Raw genomic sequence first — 27859 nt, 5'->3', positions numbered from 1 at the left:
TTTTTTAAAAAATAATTATTTGGACATGATCTCTGTTTTCCTTTAGCTATTCAGAGTAAATGGGCTAACTGAAAAAGGTGGCAGGGCAAATGAACTGTGACCTTGAGATTGGTATGTTCCCACAGCCTGGGCTGTTCCCCTTCCCAATAACTCCATGTCTAGAATAGAAAGGCTCGTGCTTTATTTACAACACAAAACATGTGAGTAAGGGTTCTGACACTCTCCCATTGGACATAATTTGTTTCTCTGTCTGAAGGCTGTGCTGAAGTTCCTCCTTTGCAGATGTGAGTAGAATCTCTGGCTGTGCAAAATTGTCTTGCAGCTCAGGAGCAACTTTGGGTCATTTCATCTTTGTATTCCAAGGTACCCTTGCTCCTAGTGTTCCCTTAGACATTGAATGATGTAGTTATACTCAGTTATCTTCACATACACAGCATCTTCCTGTCTCGCTTGACTGACTTTGAGTTGATTTTCAAATGACTTACAGCTCATCAGGCATAGATATATGGTCTCCATTTGTGTAACCGTGTTCTAATCAGAACACTGTTGTCTCCTGAAAAATAAAGCCTAGACATAAATAGGCCACACATTTCTGTGATGTACTGTGCCCCCCTGCCTTTTTTCAGGTAGTTTATTTTATATTGACCTTTCTTCTCACTGAAGTCATTAGTCTGCCCCTGTTCAGGTATAATCATGCTTACATTGCATCCAAACACCTTGCTGCAATTGGCTCGATATCACAATGCAGGTGGGGGTTGTTTTTTAGTTAGTTCGATTTCAAACCATGAGGGTTCTGTAAATGAGAGTCGGTGCATTAACTCTGCTCTTAAATCAAAAGGCAGTGATGAGTCTACATAACAGAAGCACAAGAAGCTCTCATAATAATAAAAATTAGACATATCATATATTACTCTAAAGACACAAGCACACGACTTTCATTCCAGACTGCTGAAACATATCACTATAGTTTAATGCTTTTCTGTCTTGCACAGGATTGTGAGACATAACTGTTTATATACCATTTTGATACAAATGTGAAGGGATTATAAATAGTCGTTTAATGTTGATAATTCTATCTACACTCCTAGGGTTATTATTTTACTTAAGGATCAAGTTGGCTGTTGTGATATTCACTTGAATGCAAACATTTCCTTCCTGTCTACCACCTAGTTAGATATTACAAACTTCTCATATTTACATCCATGATCAAATAAAGAAGAAAATTGTGCTTCTGGTCCTGAAGTATTACTCCAAGCAGACATAACAGTACTTTTGGCAAAATGACATGGTAGACTCTTTCGTCAACTAACTGGCCATAAGAAGAAAACAGTATATTCACAGTATATAATTTGAGGCAGGCAGACCAATTCTGTTTTAAAAAAAGGTGGATTAGCATCTGCTCTCCATGTTTGGAATATAAAGCTTTTTATATTCACAACTGAACTCTGCTATGACAGAGGAAAAAGCAATATGCTGTGAGCAGTCTCACTACTGTTCAAAATACAGCACTTTTGCAGAACTCCATAGAAAAAAAAAAATCAGATGGGACAGGACGTGTAAAGTTCACTGGAAAATATCAAATGCAAATTGTCTTCGAAGCATGACAGTGATAACAAACCAGAATCAATTTGAGGGGAATAGTGAAGAAAGAGTGTCTATCTTGGTGAAATAATGAATGTAAAGACCAAGTTATCAGTCATAAGAAACATGAACGGAAGGCTGCTTTGAGAAACAAATAAGAAAAATAAGGAAGGAAGCAGAACCTGCTCCCTTCTTGGCTGGCCATGCCTGGATACTGAACAGGCTCCATGGTGTTCAGTCTGCCTTCTCCAATCTCCAAGGAACCCACATCACCTGAGAACTGAAAGCCTTGCAACCACTTCTTGCACAATGTTACATACAAGTACTGCTTTAGATGCCAAGAATATTTACCAGCTGTGACTACATGCGAATTCAAAACGTTTTCCAAGCACTACAGAGATTGAGCTCTCCTTCAGGTCAAGTGAGACGAAAAATAGATGGTGTATGCTCTGCATTGTCTGTAATTACTTCTTCTTAGCATCTGTGAGGATGAGAAGTTTTTCCATATTCATAGAGACTGCACAAATAAGAGCTATTTGACTGAACTATGAATTTTATCTGAGCTCTTACTCTTCTCTGCAAATCTACCATTAAAACTTTTTTCCAACTTTTTCAAGATGCTTCTTTTGTCCTTTTGCTCTTCCTCTACGTTTTATTTAAGATTCTTTCTGAATTTTCACTGATTTTCTGGCAACTTCCCTGAAAGTAAGCTTCTTGTGTTTTAGTTCTGGCCTCTCCAAAGCCTTATAAATAACTTTTTGCATGTCCTCTCTGTGACAATACTTCAGTGTGTAACTCCAATTTACTTTATCTTTTTAAAATACTTTCTGGTTAACTTCCTTTGCAATTGCAGGAATAAGGAGTCTATGACTGTTTTAAGTATCTTTCTATTTGTATTGCTTTCTGCGTGGGTTTTCTTTCTCTCAAAGTTTAATTGAACCTCTTTCTGCTGAATTTAAGAACAGTCTCACCATGACTTTAGCATAACAATTCTCTGAGTAGTGTTTGGTTTTAGGATAGCTTTGTGATTTGTCCAGAAAGCTCTTAATAAATGGGCCAGGGGAAAATTTCCTTTCTTCAGGCATAACATGCCAGCAGAAAGGTATTTTTTGTTATTGTTCCTGCTGCCAAGCTGTCCTGGAGATTTGACTGGTCTGCCTCTGGAGAAGGGAACGTTTCACTACTGGAAGAGTTGTTTTTATTACATCAAAATATAAGTACGGTGGATGTAACTTAGAATCTTGCTGCAGGTTATTCCTAAGGGCTGATGAAAAGGCTGTTCTGTAGGTGAATTAACTATTTTGTGAATAATGCTAAAAAATAGCCAGTTTTTTGGGAGCTGGAGTGAAAAAGAGCCCTGAGAAAATTTGAGGACATGGTGAAGGAGTCCACATTTTGTTTTTTCATGCAGAAGACTTACCCTATTCATTTGGTTACTTACAGCAGAAATATAAAGGCATTGTTCTGCTTTTGATGATGGAGCTTTTATCCCAAGTGTATTTCTGATATAGCATCATAGCATCATCTGTCACCACTAATAGTTTTAATGTCAGAATCCCAGGCAAGGACCCTGTCAGGTTAGACATTCTATAGTTGGACCAGGAAAGCAGTCCAGTGTCCCTTGTCCAGAAAGCTTTGTCTGCTTGGGCTTTAACTCTACCTGTACGTATTTGAATGTAGTGCGATTCCCATGTGCAGAAACTCTGTGGTTCAACATAATAGTTCCAACAGTCTGTGTGTGACTGAGGGAAAATGAACTCCAAGGAACCAGAAATAAAAATATGCGACCTGTGACGAAGGCTGGAGAGAGTTTATTCTAAAATTGGAGTCTTCTGGGGAGTTGATTAAATATTCACCCCAATTTTTCATGCAACAGAAAATTTGCTAACTTAATGAACAGATGGCTTATAAGCAAAACATGAAGATCATCTACCACATTTTATACTATATGCAAGTACTGGATGATGCTTATTTTGACACGTTTGTATTTCAGAATGAAACTTTGTATGCAGATAGGTAGTGCACAGATAGTGCACACTGCCTTCTGAGTTGGTTTCCTTTGAAAATCAGAGATGAGAGAAAAATCTGTCCCATCATTTAATTTATCCTGCTCATAGTGCAGAACGGGTTCTTAGAAATCACAGATCTGTGTCCTTTAAAATTTTTTTGGCAATGTAACAAATTTTGATCGGTTTTGACCACAAACTTCCAAGCAACAGACGCCTTAAAATCAGTCCTGCACAATTTCTCTGCTGTTTCATCCTCTTCTCTTAGATGACCCTAATTGCTATTTCCAGCATGATGTTTATGCACAGGTATAAAGTTGTCTTAAGTATTGCATACACTGGGAAAGCAACCAAAGATGAGTCAGTAGTGGAAACTATTTAATATTGGGAAAACAGATTGCAGAAGCATTTCAAAAAGTAAGGCTGAGATTGATGACGGTTGCTGAAACAATAGCAAGGCAAATTTAAGACATCTATACTAATATTCAAGCACGTTTCAAATGAATTCAAGGAACAAGTTTCTTAAAGTGAACTTCTTTAACAGTCACATCACCACAGTTGACACTGTACCCTTCTGTTTCTGGCCATACTGTAGCATAGATTGACTGCTTCTGTCAATCAGCTTCTTGCCTCCATTGCAGATTTTATTGTCACTCTTGGAATGTCTTCCACTACAAAGTACCTCTTGGAGGACTTCATATGCTTCTCCATGCCCAACAGATTTTGCACATCTAGCTTTATCTGCATTTTGTCTAGTTTCAGGCAAATTACAAGATGGAGACAATGTCTGAAGCAAACACACTATTACCACAGGCCTGGTTCCTACGGTATATCACCGTGTCCTGCAGCCGTAGGGAGGAGGAGAGAAGATCCAACAGGCAGGAATTGTGCAGCAAGATTGATTTCTTTAATTATTTTACAAACTCTTTTACAGACTTTTTTCTTCATAGTCTAATTGGACAACGGACCAGCCACCTGTTGGGGGTGATTGGCTAAAATCCTAAAACATCCATTGTCAAAATATTTTTCTACTGTACCATAAACAAGACTTTTCAAGGTTGCAGGTGGCTTGGTTGTTTACATTCCCTGCTACCTCTTCTGCGTGAGAGAAAAGTCTCTCACAGACTTAGAAAATAACAAGAAAATCCTTGCTAGCAGCATTTTTGTATCTACAACACACATTTCTTGTCTTATCCACCTCAAAGAGAATCAAAGATAAACTTTTGTCCTTTTGCTGCTACTCAAGGTAGCAGCCAGTGAATCTGATGGTGAGCTTTGTCTGAGAACCACGTTGTGCTTTGTGCTTGGGATGCTGCTGATTGTTGTCACTAGAGAGCAGTGGCTGTGCACCACAGAGTGGGATTTGGCTCTGCACTTTAATATGCTGGCTGGTGTTAGGCATCCAGATTTCACTGAAAACTAGAAGTGCTTTTGAAATTTGTGGCTGATGTATTAAATCAATTCTCTTCCTTTCTGTCTGCAGACCAGCCAATTCAATATGCCCATTCCACTTTTGAAGATGGAGTTGCAAAACTGACTGTCCAAGATGCCCTACCAGAAGACGATGGAATTTATACCTGCCTGGCTGAAAACAACACAGGACAGGCATCTTGCAGTGCTCAGGTCACAGTCAAAGGTGAATATCTTAGTTGTAATTACTACAATCACATAAACTATAATACTTTTAAACAAAAAATAATTTTGGATCCTTAACAGAGGTGGTTGTAAGTGAATTCCTTGTTTTTTCCAAGCTTTTGTCAGCTGGGTACCTCTTCTCCCCCTTGGAGGTGTGTGCAACTTAAGTGCTTAAGGACTGTGTAGTGTAAAGTAATAAGCACATTTCAGAAAAAGGTATTAGTGCTTTAACCTTCCCCAGGGCTCAGTGTACAGAGCAGTGAGGCTGTTCTGGAAGAGGTTTACCAGTGTAAGAAGGGACTGGGACTGCTGAAAAAAAAATAACTGCAGATATCACCCATCAGGCAGAGAATGTTAGAGAGAGGAGGCAGATGCTACTCCTTTGTCTTGAAAGGCAGAACACAGAGACCAGTGCGAGGAACTGCAGTTATGATAGCAAATGCCAATATTCTTGTTCTGTTACCAGGGTTTATCAGGTATAATTCTGAACAGGCATGTATCAGCTGATTGGGGACTGTATAACTCTAAATAAGTGGAATTTTTGTAAAGTACCAGAAGAACATTGTAGTAAGTAATTGACATGACCTGTTGTCTCAGAAATCTGACAGAGTGCTGATTTGACAGAACTGATTTGTTCCTGAAAACCATAATTCTGTACTACAATCTCAACAAACACATTCTAAAAGACCAGAGTTCAAAATGAAGACAATAGATGACAGAATTCCATGGATAAATTCAACAGTGAGGTAGTATCCATCAATATCATGGTCTTTATTCTTCCAGTCTCCCCTGGCATCAGGCTATATAGGTGTTTTGTTTCATGGCCTGGAGATTATCCCTCCCACCTCTCTCTTCAATCCCCCTCCCTCAGACTCTCCCTCCCTCTACAATCAAGCCTGTATTTGGTATTTGTCACCTGCAAATGATTTCTCCCCAAAGTTATGATAGTTTGTCACTGCTTGTCCAATAGACTTCTGAGTGAGAACTGCCAAGGGAACTATTCCTTTTGTTTGTGACTAAATAACACCTGCCCTAAATTTGTACATGCAGTTTGGTGGGAAATGTACCCTGATTCCTGGGATCTCAAGATTTGTCTTTGTTTACCAGTGTTCTGGGGTGCTTGTCTACAGCTCTTCAGTGCTGTGCCTGCCCCTGTTCTGACTGTATGGCAAGGCTAAAGTGAAAACAGTAATTCTTGTAAACCTATGAGTTAATTTCTTGATTACCAAATTGAAAATACAGTCATCCCCTCCCCACTCTCCCTTCCTGAAAAACTGCACAAAGTAAGAAAAATAAGAAAACACCAATTTAAAATAAGCCTGAAACTAATCTGTTCTCTAAGCTTTCATTAATTTCTCTGAAGGATTTCATCTGCATTAGCTAAGGGCCAATGAAGTGTGGTCCACCTCGAGGGAGCTGGTTTTGACGTGGGGCCTTCTGATACTTGACTGGGACTCAGAAACCGAAGGGACAGTCCCCTCTTACTGAGCATTTCGGAGTTATTTTAGGGTTGACAGGCAATGCTAACGTGGGAGCAGTAGAGAGTGAGCCTTTCCCTGGGCTTGTGTGCTCTGCTGAGCTATTTCAGGCCACGTTGTCACTGTTGCACTGTGTTGGATTCCTCTTGCACTTTACGTAGTCTGGGGCTAGAAAGCTGCATTGCCACCATCGTGGGGAGTTAGTTTCTCTCATCTGCATCCCATTCTATTTTCTGGGAGTCATGGAGTAGGGAGGGGGAAGAATAAGAGCAGAAATAAGAACATACATGACAGGCTGAAAAACTACATGTTCAATATATTTACAGTTTCAGCTATCCTGTCTGCTTCTTCCCTAAAACTTGTTATGTCCCTCTTGCCATGAGGATTACAGTAACTTTCCCCAAAACTCAGATCAATGTGGATTTTTCTGCCAAAAATAGTACCAAATTTAAAATCTAATTTCCAAATCTCTTACCTGTTCATGTATATTTTTCCATCAGAATCTCTATCAAAAGCATTGACATTAGAGATCTCTGAGTCTCTCAATGCTGCTTCTAAGGCTTCTCTAAATTCTCAGTTTGTGCAAGCAGATTACAACAGAAAATGGTTGTATGTGTGGAAAGGGAGAAAACTTCAAAAATTCTCTCCTGACCAAACATAGATTTTTGGAATAAAGTCTGTAAAATCGTTTCTGAATTGTAACCCATCTTTTTCCAGTTCCTTTTTGTCTCCAAGCTGATTTAAGGATGTCAGGTTTCCTGCAGTGCTCAGTTTGTTCATTCATTGTTAGAGAAATATTTTCCTTTTTCATGTGAGAAGTAATCTGTATTTAATCTAAGAAGGAATGGATGTTCTTGGCATATCATCAGTATCACACCAGCATCAGAATCCAGCTTTTCCTTGACTTGCTTCTGTGGTCCTTGGACACATCTCTGTCTAGGCCTACATTTCACATCCTACTGCCATTTTTGGCTTTGCTATTCTACTGCAGCAAGGATCTCATGAAGGGACATATCTACTGTGATCACTGGGGAAACTTTACCTGGAGTGAAGAGTCTGTCTTAACAGTAAAACTCAATTTTATTTTTCTAAACGAAATTCAGCTCACAGGTAACTCAGAAAAGTCAGCAGCAAGGATAATGAGTGTCAAACTGTTCAATTCACATCTGAATTGTAGTACAAGATGGTCCTTAACCTGCTAGTAGGTTACAGGTGTTGTCTAGCCACATGCTAGATAATTAGTGTTTTCTAATCAACTTCTGTGCATTCTTTGCCTTTTGGAAGGTCTGTTACATTGTTTTTGCGAAAGGAAATTATTGTAGGAAACAACAGTTTAAAGGCCCTTTGCCCCATAAAGGGTTACTGCTCCAAGTCCACTTAAATACAAGAGTGGGATTTTTTTCCAGTATTTTCAGCACGCTTTGCATTGGGCCCTGGATAATTAGCTAAGCTAATTGTGGCATAGCTTTCCTTCTAAGTCATCACTCTCAGATTCATTTATGGTTGTCTTTTTCTTCCTTAATGTTAAGCAGGATAAATTCTGTCTAGCACTGAACAACTTCAGAATTACTCCCTTTTTTTGTATGAAAAACAATGAAGGTACTTATTTGTTTGTAGGAAGTTTTTGACTGTGTCAAAAAAACGTCCCACATTTCATATGGATGGAGCATAAGGAATGCAATGGTCTTAAAAAATTCAAATTAATCGGTCTTCTGCTTATTAACATCTTCAGATCATTTCAGATCTCTCTCCTTGAGTAAGTGATCTGAAGGCTGAGTAAATTGGGGTAGATCCATTAGGTAGTCTGTGGAGAAACTAAGTTAATCAAGGTAAAGCTAATTTTGGCCTTGTAAAGGACTAAGTAGATGAGACTGAACCCTGACAGCCATCTTCCCTCTGTCAGCAGTTTCTCAAAGCTGGCACACAGGCAGAGATGAACTACAGAGATTGAGCAGTGCTCCCTGGAAAAAACAGCTTAACAAGTGTCTTCACCACGAGAATGATTTCTTACTGAATCTCCCAGTGAGTGGGTGCACTGGGTAAATGCTAGATCAATTGGCCTAATGCAAGTAAACCTGAGAGGTGAGAAACATGGTCACTGTTACTCAAACACTCAATTGTAGATGTTCCTGAAATGGTACCATTTGCTACTAAATGGAGGATTATTTTTTTCTTACGCATTGTTTTTTATACACACAAAAATCAAAATTTGGGAGGCTATGGGGCTGATGCACATTTTTTTTTAAAGTTTTTAAACAACATATGCATGACTGATTTGTTACTGTTATTGTATGTGCAAGCTATTGTATTTGGTGTTCACATTTTCACATTTCATATTACAATTTTCATGTTGTTCTATGATATGAAAATAAGTATACAAGCCATTTTTAAATACACCAGGCATCCTGCTTAAAAAACAAACAAACCAACCAGCTCTTAACAGGGATATTTAGAGGACATTCAGGTCATCTGAAATATATGGTGATTATATACTGGTGGGAATTGCAGATACTCAGGTTTATTTATGAACTTATGAATCAGGCTATGAATAAGTTATGAATTTATTTATTATTAATCGATTAATCAGGTTTTTAAAATGTATTTATCATGGTGGTTGAATATTTTAATCAGGTTTTTTATTAATAGGAAACTGAGGTGAGGAAAAGTTAATTGACTATGGATATACTTATGTAGTGAGTTGGTGTTAGTGTTTTGCTGAGGCTGTGACAATCAGTATAAAGGCAAGACAGATGGAAGTAACAACTGGTATAGTTGGAAGGTAAGGCCAGCTCCCAGGAATGGTAACAGTTCTTCAGGTCTGCCTCATTCCTAAGATAAGCCTTCTGACATGAGGTTGTCTGTCAGTTAACTAATCACTGACAAGGAATTATAGGGCAGGTCCACCTGTAGAAAAAAATTGTCAAAGGGATCTTTAATTACCTGACATTCACACCAACATCTGAGTGTGCTACACTTGGTTATGGACTGCAGGAAGAGTGTGGGCTTTGTTGTGCCAAACACATCAATACTGCATGTGGGAAGCTTCTCTTACTTTGCAAACAGACTCTGCATGTCCGGGGGGTAAGTGACTGCCTGCTTCAGCTTTCTCTAGGTATGATATCAAGCTGGAGCGCTTGCTGTGACTCCTAGGAGAATGTCCTCTGTCTTGCAGTTCTGCAGTAAATGACAAACAAGATACCTGACCCACTGCATGCTCCTTGAGAGTTCTCCAGCTTCCTCATACCAGGCAGTAGCATCCCTGGTTGTCTCCAAGATGAAGCACATGAGATGTGGGCAGTGAGAGCAGCAGGGCAGGCTGGCAGCCACAGTGTTTCTGTGAGCTCTAATGCTCTGCAGCCACACATGTTGCTGGTGCTTGTTTTTCTGCACACTGCTGGCGTTTTTTTTGTTTGTTTGTTTTACAGCAGGCCTAATACTCTTTGTAAGCAAACACTATTCAGCAGATAGTGCTGCTCCTGCTTATTGGCTCTTGACCTCATTTCTCTTTCCCTGCCAGCAGTGCATTTGCCTGGACTCACATCTGTTCCTCTTTTGTCCCCACCACTTTCTGTTCATGCCTTTTTTTCCCAGTGCAGCCTCCCCAGCATAAGTGTCTATTTTGGGAAGCCTGTAACCCTTCCAAGCCGATTACTGTACTCATTCATTGATCACTGGACGAGCAGATTAGAGCCACCTGAAAGCCTGTCACAGTCCCTGTTGTAACCAGTTTGTCAGAGCAGCAAAGGGAGATGCTTTCTGCAAAACCGATTTGTTTTGTTCCTGTCACTCTTCCATCTGGTGTGAGTGGGACCATAAAATATAACCAGGTGGAAGAAAAGCTTTCAGGTAGGAATCTTTTCCTTCAGTCATGAGAGATGATCTTTTCAGGCTTTGGGTTGTTTTTCTTTCTGTCTCAGAATGACCCTTCTTAGACATTAATCGTTTAAAGAAGGTTATCACTGCAATAAGCAGCCTCTCTTTGAAGATTTAATTGATAGGCCACAGCTTTGTTTCTCTGAGATCCATATTTCTGCCAAAGGTAAGTGAAGAATGATGTCTTACTTGCCAATACTGATGAAATGTTTGTGGCAGCTTTTCAAAGTCACGCCTTATTTGAAAGCCTTTTGCTTTATTTTCAAGCATAACATAAATATAAAGGACTATAGGTGACTTTACAAAATATGCCAGTCTAGTCCTAGTAAATGTCCAAAAGGCTTTCCAGACCAGTAGCCTGGTGGGACTGTTTGTCTGTGTAAGAATTGGTTTCAGAGCACTAAGAGAAAGGGAGAGGGGTTTTGTTACTGTACTGAAAAGTCAGAGGTAAACTGTCATGAGCATCAAAGAAAATCTGTTCCAAAGCTTTCAAGAGTGTTCCAAAGATCTCAGTCCAGAACTCTGTATGGTTCATCAACAACTATAACCCTTCTGAGTTTGGGGTTGTTTTTTTTAAATTGCTTTCTTGCAGCACCTCAGGACCAAATGTGAAACAGAATGCGAGCTAGGGACCAAAACTGAAGGACAAAAGCAAGACGTGTGAAAGCTGTTATGATAGATGTGCCATCAATATAAAAAATGCACTCTAAAGACAGTTTCTTGTTATAAATCACTTCCAGAAAAAGGGGAACCAGATTTGGATGCAAATGAGGGATGAGTACTTGCAGAATGAGGAAAATTTAAATTTCAGAAATTGCATTTACATTTCTTATAAATGAAATAAAAAGATGAGATGCTGACAGGAAAAAAAAAATTTAAAAGGATGAGAAAGAAAAGAAAAAAACCTGCTCCTAAATCAACTGTGACACGTAATCAAATACTGGGAGCATTAAATTTTTATGTACCAGAATGACAGAAAACAGATGATTATTACAACAGTTGGGAATGGTCCTGCATTGGCCAAAGGGCAAGCTGTCCCAGCTTGGATTGCCAAATTCTATAGTGTTCTAAGTTACAGCTGAAAAGTTGAAATCATCAAAATACATATAAAACCTGTTCACTGAATATATGCCTGAGTAATTTTGAAAGCAGGGGCATGACATTACCCCAAAGAATGTTCTCAAGAGCAGCTGATGTGGATTAGCTAATGGGAACTCAAACAGCCATCAAACTATCATAGGATTAGCTAAATTTTTAAAACTTTCCAGAACTTGCCTGAGGGAAGCATCTATCATTCCTTTGCAGCAGAGGAACAGAACAGAGGGTAGGAACATTGTATAGCTGTGTGCTACTGGAAGTGCTTCTCTGCAGCTTCATTTTAATGAAGGCTTGACTGTTGGGCCACATACACAGGCTCTCTTTTTTTTTTTTCAGGGTGGTGTCTTGCTTCAAGATATTTTTAATATAAATTAATCAAGAAGAGAAAACTGACCACAAGCAATGCTGTACTAGAGCTACCTTATCTTTTACGGACTTAAATGCCAAATAGGTCTTGCTTTAGAATTCCTTTCTGACACCAACTTATACCCAGAAATACAATGTTGTTGTATTTTTTCTCTTTTTTCCACTTTACATTAGTCTAACTTCAAAATTGTTTTCTTAGCTCTCAATCTGAGTCTTATTTGTCTTTGGGGGATTCCCTAACAGCATTCTTAGTACAGTATCCTTTTGTTTGCTCACCCAAGAGAGGAGCAGAACTATTTTAATATTACCACAGGATAACTAATTTTGTTGCCAGTGTGGATTTGCCAGAGCAGGGAAAGGCTGAAGATCAGTGGCATCCTCAGGAACACGTGTGCTTTATGTGGTTGCCTGTTCTTATTGTGCTTCCATTGCATTTCAGCTCATGCACAGCCCAGTTTTTTTCTAATGGAACTGGTATCTCTATACATCATGACTCCCTGCAATTAAATTAGAATCTACCTGGACAGTCACACAAAAATTGAGACTATACATGCGGAGGTGAAATTCTGCCTCAGTAGAATGCATATTTTCACTGTGGAGCTGACCTGGCTTGATCTAGCATGTATGAAACACCTTTCCTGCAGTTCTCCACGTCAGACTGGTATCTAATGCTGGGGAATTTGTTAGCAGTGGGCCAGCTGAGCAGCCTTATAAATGTATTTGGTAGGTATACAGGCTCTCAGGCCTTCCATGGAGTTGCTGTCTGTGACAGTGACAAAAGAGAAATTATTTGGTATAAATAACTTGCAAACAGGGTAAGTCATTAATAAGGCAGACAGTTCTGAAGGCAAAAGCAAACACCACTTTGGCTGCAGAAGCTTCCAGTGAGACTGTCAGGGAGGAATTCAGTCTGCTGACTGCAAAGTGATCTGCTGTGAACTCAGCCATCTATTTTATATCTGTGACCCCTGTGCTCTTTATTGAGCTTTCTCCTGAGGAGGGGAAGCAGAGAGGGAGCTGCAGTTCTCTTCTCTCTGGAATCCAGTGATAGGACTCCTAGGAATGGTTGGAAGCTGTGCCAGGGGAGGTTCTGGCCAGACATTAGGAAGCATTTCTCTATTGAGAGGTTGGTCAAGCACTGGAACAGATTTCCTAGAGGGGTGGTCAATGCCCTGAGCCTGTCAGTGTTTAAGGGGTATTTGGACAATGTCCCAAAGAACAGGCTTTAACTTTTGGTCAGCTTTGAATTGGTCAGGCAACTGGACTAGATAATCCTTGTAGGCCCCATCCAGCTGAGATAGTCTGTTCTATTCTGACTGTTCACTGAAACATGATTCTTACAGGTGCAGCCTTTTCGTAGTGGGATTTCTGGGGTGCAGTCTCAGTTGCACAGAATCATAGAATATGCTGAGTTGGAAGGGACCCATCAGGATCATTGAGCCCAACTCCTGGCCCTGCACAGGGCACCCCAAGAATCACACAATATGCCTGAGAGCCTTGTCCAAGTGGTTCTTTAACTCAGACAGGCTTGGTGCTGTGATCACCTCCCTGGGGAGCCTGCTCCAGTGCTCAACTGGAACAACTCAGTTTGTTTGCAGAATAAATGGAGTAGCAAAACAGGTTAAAATGCTGATGATCTAGTGATATCCCATGCAGAGGAAAGATTCTGGAAAGAAGGACCATACATGGAGTTGCAGGATAGAGCTGGAAGACTAGCCCAGAGTAAAATAAAGTGATTTCCAGACATGATAAAGTGGAACTTGGTCTCCTTTGTATAACCCCAACCACCCTTACTGGTACAGGCTTAGGGCATTGTCAGTCTTAGGTTATCAGTTTTTCTGTGTAATGCAAGGACAGCATACAGACTATAACTTGTCCCAGCTCTTCAGTGAAAGCATCTCCCAAGGATATTTAAATCTTACCTTCCATTTACAAAAACCAGATTATAACTGCAAAAATAAATGATGGGAGGTAAATGTGTAAAGAACACTGCTAGGTCATTGAACACCTAGTTCTCATGACCTAAGTTTGCAAAACGGCATACTAACCTGAGATCTTTAATAAAGCAGAAATATTCCTACATGTCTCAGGAACATAAGGTCTGATACTTTTTTATGCCATTATAAATCAAGTTTTGAATTCTTGAAAAACTCTCAGAAAATTTTAGGCCTCAGGCCTGAGGCAAAGACAATTTACAGAAAGACAATGTGTGTCTTCATATCAATTTTCTGCCTTATAAAATCTCTTAATTTTTCAGTTGATAGCATTTTTAGCTTAAGATCTGGTAATGTCTGGATTTTTCACACCAAAAACATTTGAGGATGTGAAATTCTTTTCAAGCACAAGATCTGTGTGTGAACCTGAGTCTTTGAGAGGTTTTAGTGGAACCTGGTGCTTCTCTCTCTGAGCCTGCTCACACAGAGCTTTTTGAGTTAAGCATTCTCCCCAGCTCAGTTGAGTTATTAGCCTGTGAGCCAGAGTGATATTTAAACACCATAAATGGTAAATGTTGCCGAGGCAGCCCTTCCGCACGGCTCAGACGAGGCATTAGTTGGCAGTCAACCACATGGTGCTGGCAAACAGATTCCTCGAGCATAATTAAACCTCTTGTAAGACTAAACACTGCAAGTTTTTTGTGGTGTTCTGAACATAATGCAGCAAACTCTCTATTCTTTGTATGTCCTTGACTTGTCACCAGTTGTAACCCTGGCCTTGGGCCGCTGAGCTGCTGCACTAGAGCTGTGTGTCTGTGCAGTGCTGTAGCTGACCCAGCTTGAGCTGGAGGCTGGAAAGGTCAGTCTCCAGAAGTTCCTTCCAAACCCAGTTGTGTGATTCTGTGCAGTGCTCAGCATGCTGAAGTCCTGATATTTCAACAGGAGATGTCAGCATTCTGCAGCTCACATGAAAACATCTTCAGTACATCTGGGTAGGCAAATGAACAAGAAAATTTCCTACACTAGAGATGTCCATAAAATATTAACTGTTTTGAGTATAGGCCTAGGTAAAACCTAGGTGTAGCCTTTGGAAACCTTGTTAAAGTTTGCATCATGATCTGGATTTTCTTATTCAGTTTCAGCAGCAAGTCTGGGAATGGGAATAGCACAGTGCAGTTCTTGATTTTTTTTTCCTTCTCTCCGAGGATATAGATTTGTCTCTCTTTTACCTTAGAATATAAATAGTTGGTTGCATAATTGCAGTTAAACTGGTTCAGGTGTATTTTGCAATTGACTTGTACTAGGTTAACTGTTCAGTGCAGCATGAATTTTCCCCTTTTCTGTTAGATATACACCTTGAACTCAATAACTCACCGTTGCTTATTAATGTAAATATGTTTAAAAATATGCTCAAGCTCTAAGTTCTGATCCAGGCCAAGGTTTTAAAAAATTCAAGTTTATTTTGGCTTAGACCACAGCTAACATTAAGACTCCTCTTCAATAACTTCCAGCCTGCAGATATGCAGAGGTTACATTTATGTAAGGACGCTTTAAAACCTGGATTGAGAAAACTCAAATAAAAGGAAAGCATTTTTTATCACCTTAAAATTCTGTTAATACAGGTTAATAAATAATCCAAATTTTGCTATAGCCACTGTAGTTAGATTACCTTACGATTGATTACACAAATACTGGAACACAGAATAAGAGATTAATAGAAATAGTTTTACATCAAAGGTAATATATCTCTTCCCACTGCCATCCAAATATGCTGAGAATTTGTACCTTTTCTAAGAAATTGGAACAGTTTCAATTCCCCTTAATCTTTAATGCAGAAAAGTGGGTTTTTTAAACATAGATTTGGATGCTCATTTGAGTGTCTTTCTAATAAAAAATGAACCCTCAAGGGTAAGGGAATGTGGTGGGAAAAGGCTGTATTCCTTTTCCTTTGTACAAAATGCATGTGGATATATAAAGTACCATTTACATGCTTTGCTTACTATTTCTGGTCTCCCAGGCTGTGTTTCCCACTGAGCTGTGCATCTTATTACTTACTGTTTCCCAACATTCATGCATGTTAAAGCCTGAGGAAAGGCAAAAACCAGAAAACTTATAAGTGGCATTATTGTGGTGGACTTTTAAGTCTATCACCCTGTGTAACACCTTATCAAAAACCTGTTGAAATGACAGAGAGATCACTGTCCACCAGAAAGGCTCCAGCTGGGCTTACACATTGTGCCAGACTATGGCTCTGTGCAAAAATTGTTCTCTGTAAGACACCTTTCAGAAAATCATAGTTCTCTTCCATATTGTCTTACACAATTTGACCTGCATGAAACCAACAGCTGTGGTTAAAAAGTCGTGGCAGCTTTTGTAAGCTACGGCAAAGGAAACTAGATGTAAGGTCTGAAAAGAAGTCATTGAAATGTACCTGTGTTTTATCAAGCTCACCTATGGGAGCAGTAGGTAGGGCTCTCTGATGTCCCCCATGAACTACCTTGGCATGGTCCAGGTGGGGGGAATTGAGTGCACCAGCAGAAGCTGATTGGGGAAGGGAAAGGGACAGAGAAAATTAACTGCCCTGGGCAGAAATTTTTAGTAACTGTTGACTCTTTTATTCCTTGTTTTCATTCTTAGAGATGAACCCACCCCTGCATGAAAGCAGTAAGAATTAAGAGTGACAAGGGAGCTATTAAATGGCTATAGGCGATTAGAGAGCATTAACATAATAGAGAGAGATCAGATCTCCTCTTTTTTCACATCCAGTTGAATAAGCTTGAGGATGCATAGATACATAATGAAGTCATGCCCTTATGCTAATGTCAGGCAAAATTTTCCTTAGGTTCCAGATTTCCTTTCTGGTGCCAAATGTGCTGTATTTTTATTGTCTGTAGTTTTGGCAGCAGAAATACCCTGCAGTGTTACGAAAGAGGATGTGTCAGCCAGAAGCACAGTGACTTGCACTATCTCAGCTGGGAGCTTTACCTCTGTCTTCTTCCTTTCCTTCTGTCCTCCTGCTTTGGGCTCTGAAGCCAGCGCCCCCTGAGGGTGTATGGATTTTGAACCCCAGCAGAGTTTGTGTGGTGAAAGGGACTTTGGAGGAATGAGGGAACACAAGCCCTAATCCTGGCCAGGACTTTCTGTGCAGTTTGCTTATTTGTTTTCTCATCTTCTTCCCTACTATTTTCCTGGTGTAAGTCATAGATTTTGTTCCTGATGTATGAAACTAGAAAGCACCTAGCTGTGGCCAGGGAATGTGAACTTCTATGGTTGTTGCACTTTTTGAAGCCACCCTTTTGCAAACAGTTCCTGGGGTTTTGTGTATGGTTTTCCTTTAAATATTTTACTGTCAAAAGAATTAGCCAGGTGTTTTCAAAAAGAAGTAAAATCACACAGTATCTTTTCGACATAGATGGGAACAAGAGGTATTTGCTTAATTTCAAATGATCAGCATCCCATCTTTTCACTCCGAAATCAATTTAATTGCTGTTTTCCAAACAAGAGCTGTAAGGCTAAAATTGAAAGAGCCCTTAGATATATTAAAATAAACTGTGAAAATGTAAAGCACTGCTATTTCATCATAAAATTGTGAAATGTTAAAGCATTCATCAGACAAACACTGAGTCACTGCATATTGCTATGTCATAAACAAACAACTAAAAGCATTTACAAGCTTCAGAAGAATTTGAAAATAGTTGACATTCAGGCTTTTTAATTTGGCCTCTGCATGATTGTATCAATCCCTTCTGAGAAAATGCAATGATTTTAGACTAAATAACAGGACTAAAATAGAGTGTCTTGTCTTGTGTAAAACATCTTTGAAAAACTAAAGTTGTCAATAGGTAATTTTAATTTTTTCTAAGTCTAGAAATCCATAACATCAAATTTTAAGTAAAGGAAGAAAAATTACATTAAATGAGCCCCTATGGTTTCTTAATGAACAAATAGCATTTATGGGTTAGAACTAAAGTCTTTTTAATTGTTGCTGCTACATTAAGAAATATTTGATGATTTTTGTGATATTCTGATTATGTTGTTGGTACAAAATGCTACTGATTAACATACACTTCTAAACAACAGTAGCATAGGATTAGAGATCCCCTTTAAAAATATATTTTTTTTAAGTATGGGGGAATGCTTGTGTTTTGAAGAAAGCCTATTCAAGTTGCCGGGGAGTCAGACTTATTAGCCATATATTTACTGTATCCTTGATGACACAGGTTTTTATAGGGATACTGGTTGCTTTAGCCATGATAGCTTCTAGCTTTTGAGCTCTTATATCCAACAGATTTTTGTATCTGTTGGTAAAGAAATGTCTTCATTTCTGGGCTCCAAAGAACACCAGCTATACACAGAGAGATGTTTTTTACTCCTTCCTTACAACAGGTATTGAGAAATCAGGTAATACTTCAAGGACTAAATCAAAGTGTATGTGCATTTTATATGGTACATTTACAAGGATAGGAATGTTTTCAGAAAGCTGCTTTTCTTTTCTGTCCCAGGACTAAGCCTTGAGTTTTCAATATTTTAGACTTAATGATCCATCTTAATGTTCTTCTGCATGATTACATTCTTTCCCCCCAATGAAACAGCTCTTTAGTCTCTCAGAAACTTTTCTTGTATTGAAGCTCTATTCTTTAAAGTTTTTTACTACTCACATACCACAGACTTCTATTTTTTTAATACTTGCCATCCTAAGTTTCTGTTTAAGCACAGAACTGGTCTTCATCCAGTAGGTCAGCATAAACCTATGCAGTGCTTAAATTTAGTGCAAGCACTACTATTTTTGTAAGATTGGTGCAGTGGTGAGGCAGGTTCTGGCCCCCTTCATTTCAGTTCGACAGCTTCCCTTACAAAGAGCGAGCACTGATCAGTAGCAATGGCGAGTTGGCTTTCATCCTTTAAGTCTGGCAGTTTGCTCTTTTTGGAGTAGATACCTGCACCCCAGTAAATCTTGATGTCCCTCACACCAGGAGGTCTCCTCACTACCATAGGATACATCTGCCTGAGATAACTTTAAAAATTGAGGCCTACAATTTTTGGGTTTGTGATTCATATATGCAATTACTGTGAATTATTTGCTTGCTTCCATTTAATGCTTATGTAGCTCTGTGCAAGAAGGTGGATTTATTCCAGTACCTGGATCTTTTATGTCTTCAGCACATATTTTGGAGAAGTTAGCATTGCTGAAAAATTCCCTATGGGAAATTATTTTGGTTTGCTTCTTCTGTAGTTGCTCACACATTTCTTTTTAATAAGCTGAGGCTGTTATACTGTATTGTTTTCCATGATTATAAAAATCCATTTATTTAGACTGCATGTAGAAGGCATGTGAGTGCAACAGATCAAAGAGCCAGTTGTGAGGGATGTAGAGTGCTGCTCAGACTTAATGCTGTTTGTACCAAGGCTTTGGGAGAATTTCTGCTAGAACCACCTGGTCACTGTTAAATTTCGTGGGAGTTGGTTCTGCTGTTTTTCTTTTATCTGTCCTTCTCTGAAGACTTGAACTTTTCTGATCAGACACCAGGTCTGTTTCTTTGTTGATCTAGAGCCACACCTCTGCTTTTGTTTTTCTTTCCCTGCGTTCCTCTTCCTGCATATCTGCCCTCTAGATTTGCAGTGTTATCAAGTATTTCAGTAAAAAAGAATAACAGGAACATTTTTTTAAATCATATTTTTATTGGGTTTTTTCCCTATGTCTCTTTCCTGCGTTGCTATTTTTTTTGGTTTTTCCTTTTCTTCCTTTCTTTGTCTTCTTTTCTTCCTTTTTTTTTTCATTATATGGATTTCTCCCACACTGTGAGACAAAGTTTCGCTTTGAGGGACGAAGCAATTTCCTGCAAGGTATTAGAGCAGTGAAGGAGCATCTGCTGATATTGCTTAGTACAGCAGTTGTTTGAAGCTGTTTCTCTGAGTAAACATAACAAAACAGAGGGCTACAGTGAACCACAGGAGTTTACTTCTGTGGATGAGTTTCACCCAACTTCTTGGCTACTTTCTGTACAGCATTAGTCACTTCCAAGCAGGTGCTGTGGGAAGCCCTAAGACTGATCAGTGTGGTCTGATGGTGAATCCAGCACTTCAGAGTTGTGCTTCCATAACACAAATCCAAATGGGTCTCGCTCAGGTCCCATATTTCCATTCTCACATGCATCAATGTCTCACTGCTCAGTGCCAAGAAAAGACCTGCGACATGAGCCAGCGAGACAAGATTTTGGCTAGAAAAAGCTTTGCTAGAGAAGAGGAGAAACTTCCCATCCAGGCTGCGTCCACATTTATGTTGAGCTCAAATTACCCCAGTACAAACTTAACTTTTTGCCTCCAGGAGGTTCAGTGGGCTTGCTCAGTGAGATGCTGGCTTTTTTTCTAATCACTAATTTTATGAATTGTGTTTTTTCTCCAGCCTGGCACTTTCTGTTACTGTAAAACTGTTTTGGATGTGCTTGATAATCCTTTGAAAATCTTGAAGGTAGGAATAAAGAAAATAAAGATATTTTCATGTGTGGACAGAATGTAGGGTTGGCATTTTAAAGGCAAGACGTAAGAGGTCTGAACACAAGCTAAACCAAACAGAAAGTGTATCCAAGTGACCAGTAAATATTTATGACTTTTTACATTTGGTCATGATCACTGCTTGGGCTTCAGAAGTGTCTTAGCTCAGGTTTTTAGGGCAGGAGTAGACTTCCTGGTCTGATTTACCATATAGATCACAGTTAAATGGTCTCGTTTCTCGTTTCTGAATGCAAGACAGAGGAAACCACTGTGGCTACTGGAAACAACATATCACAGATAGATTTGATTTTCAAGAGTGAATTATTTAATTCCAAATTCCCTCAGCATTTGATTGTACAGCCTCAAAGGCAAAAAGAAATTTTAAAGGCCCTAATCCAACAGTGTGTTTAGTGATATATATTGATAACGTCAGGTTTTAGTCTTTACCATCATCAATCAATTGCCTAAGTGAAGTACAGGAGAGGAGTGTGGTGAACTCAAACCTACTGGATATTGACCATCTAACAATCTAAATGGTTTGTAATTTCTTTCAGAGTTGCAAATCCTGTGCTGCTGTGAGTTGACATTTGTAACTCATCAATCATGACAATGGCAACTTGTAACATCCCCTAGGACTTTCAGATTCATTTAGCAGTGATTAAAGGCATTGAATTTTTGGTTACAAGTTTTTGGGTTGCTTTTCTTTTTTTTTTTTTTTTTCACCTGAGCATATATATACTTGGGGAAAATGAGTGTAATTTCTCAGTGATACTCTCTGATATCTGATAACAATGATTTAAGAGGATTCTCGGAAGGAGGACAGTTCCATTCCTATTTCTTGTCTTTCTGCTTGGAATACTGGTAAGGCAATGCAGCTGTATTGGGTGGTTTCAGTTATTTTTACCTTCTGAGAGCTGAAACAAAACCACTGTCTCAAAATCATGTTGAGCCTAAGGCCTCAGTTAAAGTTTGTAATGAAAACTCCAGTAAGAGACCCCTTTTGTTCTCTTTTTGACTTCACAGAAAAGAAGAGCAGCAAGAAGGCAGAAAGTGCACAGGCTGCAAAGCTAAACAAGACTTTTGCACCCGTCTTCCTTAAAGGCCTGACTGACCTCAAAGTAATGGATGGAAGTCAAGTGATAATGACTGTGGAGGTATCAGGTGTGTAGCTATAGAATAGTATTACTTAAAAAATTAGAATCCTGCTGCAAAATGTGTGGTTTTTCCATATTTTTAGCAGGTGTCTTTGCATTTGGAAACAATATTTCTAGGAATCAGTTTTTTAAAAGCTAGGTTTGTCTAATCTGATCTTCAGTGAGGCTGAACACTTTCCATTGTTAACATGTTTAGACCTGTAGAAGTGTTTCTTAATTGCAATGATATAATAAGTTTAATATGCATCCTCTTGTTGAAGTGGACTTATAATAGCTTTTGTTGTGAACCAAACAAGATTAATGCTGCAGAAAGAGCAGTCCTGGTATGAACTTTGGTATCAGAAACTCTTAATAACCATCTTCATGGTGTCTAGAACTCATTCTCCCTCTCTCTTGTATTCATGCTTCCCTTATTCATTTGTATTTTAACCATAATAAGACAATTCCACATTACTCAGCATTCAAAGAGTTAATAATAGAAATTCCTGAATATTTTGAAGATGAAAATACAGAATCAGGTGGCAAAAAAACAACCAACGTTATTCCTTTTCTTAATTAACATATAATGGGATTTTGTGTGTCTCAGATTTTTGTTGCTTCCTATTTTGTAGCTAACCCACCTCCTGAAATTATCTGGCTGCATAATGGGAAAGAAATCCAGGAGACAGAAGACTTCCACTTTGAGAAGAAAGGCAGTGAGTACAGTCTGTACATCCAGGAGGTGTTTCCCGAAGACACAGGCAAATATACCTGTGAAGCCTGGAATGAAGTAGGAGAAAGTCAAACACAGGCTACACTGACAGTTCAAGGTATAAAGTTCCTCTTTGCCTTACAAAATGGTGAAAGAAAATTATTATTCTAATGTGCTGGAGGAATGTCTATTTAAAATACATGAGTGTTTATAAGGTTTGTTGCAAAGGATGCTCAGGTTCTCACTCCATCTGAATTAAAAAGGATATTGAGTAGAAGAAACTTTAAAAAAATCTTTTCACTCTGGAACATTATGTTACTATTTCAAAAATGCATTCCTGAGTCCTATTTCAGGGACTGAGCAAAACTTCTGCTAAGTGCAGCTTCAGATTATAACTATCAGGCTTACTTAACTATGGATTAAAGTAAACCTTTTAATATGTTTTTGTTTCTAATTAAAGCCCTTAGTATTTGGAAAAGCTGTCTAGGAGCTAGGTATCCTGGCTTTAATGTTAGCACTGTAGTGGTAGCAGGTAAGAAAGACACAATTTCTGCAATCTGAGAACTACCTGCCAAAAATTTGATCTTGAATCTCCTCACATGACATAAACCCCACAGTAAACACTCAAGTACCTACAAACTTCCTGTGACTGGGCATGCACTACCCTTGTGACAAGGACTTCTTCTAGTATTACTGAATATTGACATTTCCTCAAAGTCATTAATGAAAATTATTAGAAATCATTGTGAGACTTTTATTATTTTTAATGTAGAATATCTTATCTGCAGTGTTTGAGAGAGCTGTTTAGTCTGTTGTCACTGTCTGCTCTGAATTCAGACCTTCCTCTCTCCTCCAATCTCCCCTGAGATCCAACCTCAGGGTCAGTCTTCTATATTAAATGCAATTTTATACAGTTGTTAATGATGATTTATTACATGAGCTCTCAACTGCACAGCAGTCATAGTACTGTTACTTGCCCTTAAAGCTATTCCTACCCATATTGTCTAAGGACAAATCTCCAAGATTCCTTTTAGGGCAGCTTTAAAGTCCCTTCATTTTGCTCTTAATATAAGCCTGGACTGAGCCAGTAAAGTGCCAAGTAAATGATTAATTTTAGTATGAACAAAAGTTACTTCCAAAATTAAAGCCTGACTTATTTTCAGATTAAAAACTTATACCCTGCATGTTCAAAATAACCTTCCTTGCCTGTGATTGCTTCCTGTGAAATTAGTTGGCTTAGTGGTGACATTCAAGCTTGGCATTTTCTTCTGATCTGTAAACTGTGTTTGTACACTACAGAACCTCAGGATGGTATTCAGCCCTGGTTCATTAGCAAACCGAGATCAGTGACAGCAGCTCCTGGGCAAAATGTCCTGATATCCTGTGCCATTGCTGGAGATCCTTTCCCCACTGTTCACTGGTTTAAAGATGGGAAAGAAATAATACCAGGAACAGCGTGTGAAATCCTGCAAAATGAAGACATCTTCACGCTGGTCTTGAGGAATGTGCAGTCTCGTCATGCAGGGCAATATGAAATTCAGCTCAGGTATGTTTGGTGTGAAATAGAAGGTTGTTCCCTTTGACCAATTAGCTGTATTTACCCTCAAGTTGGAACTCCCACCTGAAGAAGACAAGAGTTCCATCCTATTCATGTGAAACATTAGGGTGCTGAAGGAACAGAATATTTCTGAGGGTTGAAAAGAACTATTAAAACTCCAAGAGAAAAGAGGAAACACTAGAAGAGTCAGAAAAAAAGGACAAAGCAATATGGTTTCTTTTTGGGATCCTGAAGAACAAAGCTTTGTGGCAGCAGTATGGGAAGCAATTTCTAGCAAGGAAAACCACAATCAATGTCTTACGTTTGGAGCTATTGTTCATCATGTTTGGCATCTCTCTAGGTGTTTGTAAGGATGCCTTTTTCATGGGAACAACCTGACTTGGGAGGGCTGTTACATAAGATCCATACCTTTAAGGGGAAAAAGTATTTCCTGGCCAAGTTTGAAATGTCTGAATTTTATATGCAAGTTTTAGTCTCCTTTTGCTGATGTATCTTTGAAGCAAGGCACCTTGATGCTTTGAACATCTTGTCATTCATACAAAAATCTGGAAGAGTTGTTTTGAATTTAATTTTTTCATTCTGGTAAAATAACTATCCTTTAAATGAAGAATCATATTTGCTGCCTCTTTACCTTTTAGAAAGTGTCACAGCATTTTCCACCCCCAATGGTGAAGACTACACATCACCTATGTGGCTGTAGAAAACATAGTGTAAAACTTCAAGGTGATGTTATCATTCCAGGCTATTTACTGTGCATAGATGTAGTTGCTTTACTTGGCTAATGTTTGTGCCTTTCTTTATGAAAATTACTTAGTCATCATGGACATTTGAATGCATTACACTGAAAGAAAATTATCTGGTTTGCTCCACACACTAACTTTTTAGTCCAGGTGCAGTAGTCTGAATTGTCCTTTGCCGACTTGCAAATAAATTACTCGTATCTTCTTAATACAAGGAGGGAGGGAATTTCTTAATAAACTCAAGCTATTTAGCTTGTAAACAATAAGTTTAATTTTTTATAGTTATAGTTTGTTTTCCAGCCAGTGTGGCCCAAATGATGGATTTGTCACTGTGTAGATGCCTCCTATCTCAAAAGTATGTTTTCATAGACTATCACAGGCAGACACTAAGTTCAGTAGTATATTTTAGTATTTAAAGTCAGATGAGTCACTCACTTTTCACCAGAAAAGGGTGGCTTAGAAAGTTATAGGTGTTGAATATCAAGATTTCCTATAATAACATTTTTCTACACTTAATTTCAAGTCTTATTAATAACATTTATATAGGTACAGCTGCATGTGCTATGACCTTCTTGCAAATCAGATCTCCAGTAGATTTAGGCCCTTTGGAGTCTGCAGTAAGTTGTGAACTGGCTCATTTCATAACTGGCTTGTTTGCAACTGGCCCAGGTCATCTAGGACATTCATAATGCTGATTTGTGCAGGTTCATGTCTACAGAAATCCTTGCATTTATCTTACTTTGGGCATCAGGGGTGTTTCTACCACTTGGTACCTCTGGCAGGACTAGAAATGCCAGTTCAATTTCATTCAGGTCACCAACCTCAACAGGAGAGCAGAAACTGTGAGAATTGCTATCTTCTGCTGGCACATTTCCACACTTCAGTGTGTGTGCCCTGGGCATGGGCATCTTCTCTTATGATATGCCAGTGGTTTCACTTGAACTGAGAAGAGAATGAGATACTTCAGTAAAACTTCAGGGAGGGAAGAATGAAAGAGGATAAAGGAGAGCCAAGAGAGTTTTGTGGAGGATTTTGTTGGGACTGATGTAGGAAGTCGACCATAATGATCAGCTGTAGTTGGTGATCACTCAGGCCAAATTCATCACTGGAGACCTTTTTCCAAAGTGGAAGCCTGACAATATCATAACTCTAGAATGTACACTTAGAAAATAAATTATTTCAGAAAATTAGCAAGGGAAGGAGAAAAAGTAAAGTTGCAGCTAGAAGGCAACACAGCAGATTACATGCTAGTTGCAGCTATTCCCTAATCCTTTCACTGGAGAAATAGCTGGGGATCTCACAAAGATCAGTGCATTCATGTTGGCTTTTTCTAATTTGTAATGAGTAAAGCTGTGCTGCAATTAGAGCAAAGGGAATGCTGATACCTCATTTTACCCTGCTGTCATTTGTAAAATTCCAGTTAATGTTCAGGGAAAGAAAGTCATATGTTTTTAGGCACTGATTATGTACTATGAGTAACAGAGAGGTAACAGCCTCAGGCATATCCAAGGAGCCAAAAGTCAGCTGTGTAACTTCAAGTTTGCAATAGAGTTACAATAATTTTCAGTACTAAATAGTCTTGTCTAAATAGCTGTTGAACTGGCTGCATTTGTCTTGAATACTTGATTGAGAATTGTTTATATATTCAGAAACAGTTTTAACAATATCTGAGAGGAAGAGAGCTGTGTTTTGTGTCTTTCTCTCAAAAACTCCTACAAAGTCCATTAAAAATATGGAATAATGGAGAAAACACAAGTCAATTCACTGAAGAGTTTATAGAGGAGACAGTAGGCTATTTTTAAACATAATCATTTTCATTTCAAATGAAATGTGCACCTCCTTTTCACATATTAATTTTAGAAGCAGGTTACATAGCTGCTCTTAGGGAGTCATTCCTTCTCTAACTCTCTTAATTTAGTCTGGGCATGGTTTCCTACTAGTGTTATTTATTTTCCAATTTTCTTCTCCATTATTCTTAGGCTCTAAATTCTGTCCTAATACCTCCACAATTCTCCTTTTGTGTTGGGTGCTCACGAATTAAAACTCTGGTCTTAAAAATGTGGGTTTAACAAAATATCTGTTTGTTTCTTGCTGGTTCTTTCTTCTTTAATTAGAGTGGGCTGACAAGGATGGGGAGCCCAGTGTGATCCTAGTGTGATCCATCCGTAATTGCTCATTTGCTTTCTGTCTTACCATCTTGTGTTATTTAGAATACATCTTTGCTTTGCCTTTTACTGTTTAGCAGACTTCTAAGTCTGGCTTTTAGCAGAGTAGCCTATGATTCCTCTACATTTGCATCTTTCATTTTAGTTGTCCTAATAATGTTTCATTGAGCCTGTTATGTCTCAGGCCTAGAGAAAGAGTGTTGCATAAATATTAAAAGAAGAAGAGATTCACCCAATACTGCAGATCATCTATTGAAATCTGGACACTATACAGCATGAAAAATGCTTAAAATGGAAAATAAAAATCCTATTCCTTATTCATAAAAACATAGATATCTATTCTCCCTCCTGTTCTTTGCATCCTTCCAGTGATGCATCTGCTGGTATCCTGTTATCCCAATATGACTTTTCTACATTCTTTCACTCAGAGTGTACATCATAAATAAAGAGATAAACAAAAAAACCTGCAAGAACTGGACAGAGACTCTGTTTGTTGAGCAAAACCTCTATCTTTATGGCAATACAGTCAACATGAGAGACCTCAGAAATCATCCTGCAGTTCCTTAAAGAAATCCTCTGCTTTGTTAACCTTTGTCTTCTCGGATATTAAATATTTCTCTTCTCCCCCACTCCGTCTTCCATAAAAGCTTGGTTAGTGTTGATTAGTATTGATTTAGATATTTTGATAATCTGCTTAAAATCAGGGAAAAACATTCATTTTACAAATCAGTGGTACCTTGAATACTCTGCAATTTAGGTTATATGAAAAGGGCTCCTAAGATTACATTTCATTACACTAAACAGTAAATACAGTTCTGTCTTTCTGTAAAATTCAGTTTGCAAACCCTGTTTTCTCCTATCAACACATTGTCTATTTTTAGAAAAGAAAACCATGACCCTTTCTTGTTCCATTCTCCCACTCAGTGCTGTAAAATGCAAATGAAATTATTGTTCTTTCAAGCACAAAAAGCTTTTGGCAAAACCCTCAAGTGAGGTAAATCAGCACATCCTCTTTGAAGCCAGTAGAACTGCTCTGCTTTATATCAGCTAAAGTTGTGATCCAGTAGATTAGTTGCTTTCTTTGGGGC

The 27859-nt window shown here is 38.7% G+C and overlaps 1 protein-coding gene across 16 annotated transcripts in view; it reads left to right on the top strand.

Annotated features, from left to right (window-relative positions):
- Positions 1-27859, top strand: part of MYLK (myosin light chain kinase) — a 197772-nt gene that overhangs the window by 92672 nt on the left and 77241 nt on the right. For 15 of the 16 annotated variants that reach the window (XM_069021101.1, XM_069021100.1, XM_069021099.1 and 12 more), the window contains 4 exons: positions 5071-5223; positions 21487-21624; positions 22229-22426; positions 23608-23854. In XM_069021101.1, the coding sequence (XP_068877202.1) occupies positions 5071-5223; positions 21487-21624; positions 22229-22426; positions 23608-23854 (736 nt within the window). Of the gene's footprint in view, positions 1-5070; positions 5224-10328; positions 10547-21486; positions 21625-22228; positions 22427-23607; positions 23855-27859 lie in introns of those variants that run through there. The other variant, XM_069021105.1, reaches the window with a different exon arrangement.

The sequence above is a fragment of the Aphelocoma coerulescens genome, chromosome 7 (assembly GCF_041296385.1).
Source record: "Aphelocoma coerulescens isolate FSJ_1873_10779 chromosome 7, UR_Acoe_1.0, whole genome shotgun sequence".
In the NCBI taxonomy this organism is placed as follows: Eukaryota; Metazoa; Chordata; class Aves; order Passeriformes; family Corvidae; genus Aphelocoma; species Aphelocoma coerulescens.
The sequence above is the reverse complement of the archived record's forward strand: the minus strand, read 5'-3'. Positions and strand labels throughout refer to the sequence as shown.